At 57.2% G+C, this 2,402-nt stretch overlaps 1 protein-coding gene across 1 annotated transcript in view; it reads right to left on the bottom strand.

The window, feature by feature from the left end:
* Positions 1-1,914, bottom strand: part of PpBr36_04302 (uncharacterized protein) — a gene marked incomplete at both ends in the record, with an annotated part of 2,271 nt that extends 357 nt beyond the window's left edge. The window contains one exon of the mRNA XM_029891465.1: positions 26-1,914. Coding sequence (XP_029749060.1) covers positions 26-1,914 — 1,889 coding nt within the window. The remainder of the gene's footprint in view (positions 1-25) is intronic.
* Between the last annotated feature and the right edge of the window lie 488 nt (positions 1,915-2,402).

Genomic DNA, 2,402 nt, shown 5'->3' with positions numbered 1-2,402 from the left:
AAAAAAAAAACCACAATTAACGTACCCTGGTGCTGGTTTCTCCACCTCAGGGACGAGCGGGCCCGAGTAGACGAAGAACCCGTCTTTGCTAGCCGCGGCTTGCTCCTCCCACAGCATCTCCGAGTCGTCAACAAAATCATCCTCCTTGTCGTACTCATCCTCCCTCCAGTTGCGTTTCCTGCGCTGCTTCTTCATCGGCGCGCCATCCGCTCCGCTAGCTGCGTCAGCACCAGCTTCTCCGGCGCTAGCGGCGCCATTGCCGCCCTTGTTCTCGGCGTCGCTGTTGTCGCCATCTGATTCCTTGTCCGTCTCCTCGTCTCCCGTCTCACGACCAGACACATTCTTCTCGAGTGCAGAGGCGGCAGCAGCTATGCGAGCCTTCCGGTCGCGGTGGGCGGCCTCGCGAGGGTGGAGAGCATCCCAGCCGTACTTGTCCTCTGCCATGCGCATAAAGTTGACGTACTTGTTCGATTCCCCGCGCAACGGTATGGACAGTACAATCGACGGAGCCGCCTTCTTGTCGGCAGGGTTGATTTTCCCAAAATCAAGAATCGATCGCTCGCTGTCTTCGTCCGGGAAATCTGGAACCGGAGGCATCTTGACGGGTGCAGATATTCTTGGTGACGACGTCGCACTCGCAACCTTCTGTTGCTTGCGCTCTTGAAGAGTTACCGACGTGACCTTCTTGCTCGGCGCAGACGTAGGTGCTGGCGGGGCTGCCTCTTCTGGTGAGGAAACCGAGGCACAGCTCTCAGAGACTTCTGCCGATGCTTTTGCCGATGAAGCCTTGGGGGTCGCCTTTGCCAATGATGTTCTAGCTGACTTGGTTGTCGTTGCCTTGGCAGATGACGAGGCATCTTTGGCCTTGCCACCCGTTGACTGTCTCTTAGCCGGCTTGGTGACCTCTGAAGCTACCAACTCCTTCTTGGACGCCTTCAATGCTGGGGCCGGCGCCTCTGGCGAAGCAGTCGGTGCAGGGGTCGGCTTAGAAGCAGATGGAGCGGGCACGGTTGGTGCCTTCATCTCGTTCGATGGTGAAGTGGGAGCCGATATCGACTCGGGATAATTGCCATACACGTGCTTGGACGGCAGCAAAGGGGATCTTAGCGGCGCAGCCGCGGCGGAGGAAGGAACTGGATCGATGAGGCTGGTAATTGAAGGTGATGCACTGGCTCGATTTTGAATTTGGGTGGGCGCGCGGGGTGAGCCAAGAGAGCCGGTGCCCCAGGGGTCGCGAGCCACCATGGTCTCTCTGACGGGATCGTAGTTGGAAGACCGCACGGGGTCGTAGCTCTGGCCACTGTTTCTAACTGGCGGCGGTGAGTGCTGCGGCGATGGCGGGTCATCGTGGTTGAGCAGACTGTGCATGGAACTGCGAGCCGGGGCCTTGGGCGGAGCTGGGGGTGGAGCGGACTGTTGACTCCGTGAGGGCGAATCAAGGTCCAAGCGGAGATTGGTAAGATCAGTGATCTTTGGCTGGCGAGAGTCCAGACCGACGGAAGAGCTCCTCTTGTCGGGAGCACCTTCGAGTTCGGTAGGCGGTTGTTTCCGTTTTCGCTGAGCAGGAGGTGCGCTAGGGTCCTTGGGCTTGCGCGGCCTCCGCTGCTTAGCGGGGGCATCCGTGCTAGCAGCCGATCCATCCTCGACGGCAGCAGCCTTCTTTGCTGCCGCTGCCGCTCCGGGCTTACGGCCGGGCTTCTTCCGTGGAACGCCAGCTGCTGTCAGGGGCACATTATCCTGAGCTGCTGACGGTTGTCCCAAGTCCAGGCGGAACCTGGCCTCGGTGTCGACAACGATTTCGTCGCCCATGGCTATGTTAGCGCGTCCCTGAATAAGGTGGGACGGTGAGCCGGGATCTGATATTGAACCTGAAGGTGGTGACGACAGAGATGGCGACGAGCTGTACTGGGCCATACTTTCCCGGCGCCAATTCCCTCCTTCTCACCCACCACGTTCCCCCTCCCGTGTTGCAATTCGTGTAGAATTACTCTCTAAGAGCCGCGGAATTTTTTTTTGGGGGTTGATATCTCCGCAGTGGCGTTTTGAGACTTGTTGACAAACAAAGTGATGCACAAGTTCAAGTTGGCGTTATACTTTCCAAGTTGTCCAGATGGCGTCACTTGCAGTCTAAAACGAACGGTCGGTCCATTTATAAGTAAATTAATAAAAAGTGATGCGTTCTTTTGCGATTGAATAACCCAAGACTGTTTAACGGTGGGTGTTTGCTTGTTCAGACAATTGGCCGGTCAGTTGGTTACTTAACCGGTTTTGTTGCTGTCGGCCGATCGGTTGGTGACGGAATCTCCAACTTGCAAGTGGCGGCAGCTGCCGACCGGCTGAGTGAGTACTAACTGACTGATGCAATAGATGGTGGACTGGGTAACGTGACCTGGCCGGCTAGA

The sequence above is a fragment of the Pyricularia pennisetigena genome, chromosome 6, assembly GCF_004337985.1.
Source record: "Pyricularia pennisetigena strain Br36 chromosome 6, whole genome shotgun sequence".
Classification (NCBI taxonomy): domain Eukaryota; kingdom Fungi; phylum Ascomycota; class Sordariomycetes; order Magnaporthales; family Pyriculariaceae; genus Pyricularia; species Pyricularia pennisetigena.
Note: the sequence above shows the minus strand (reverse complement) of the source record. Positions and strands in the feature narration are given on the sequence as shown.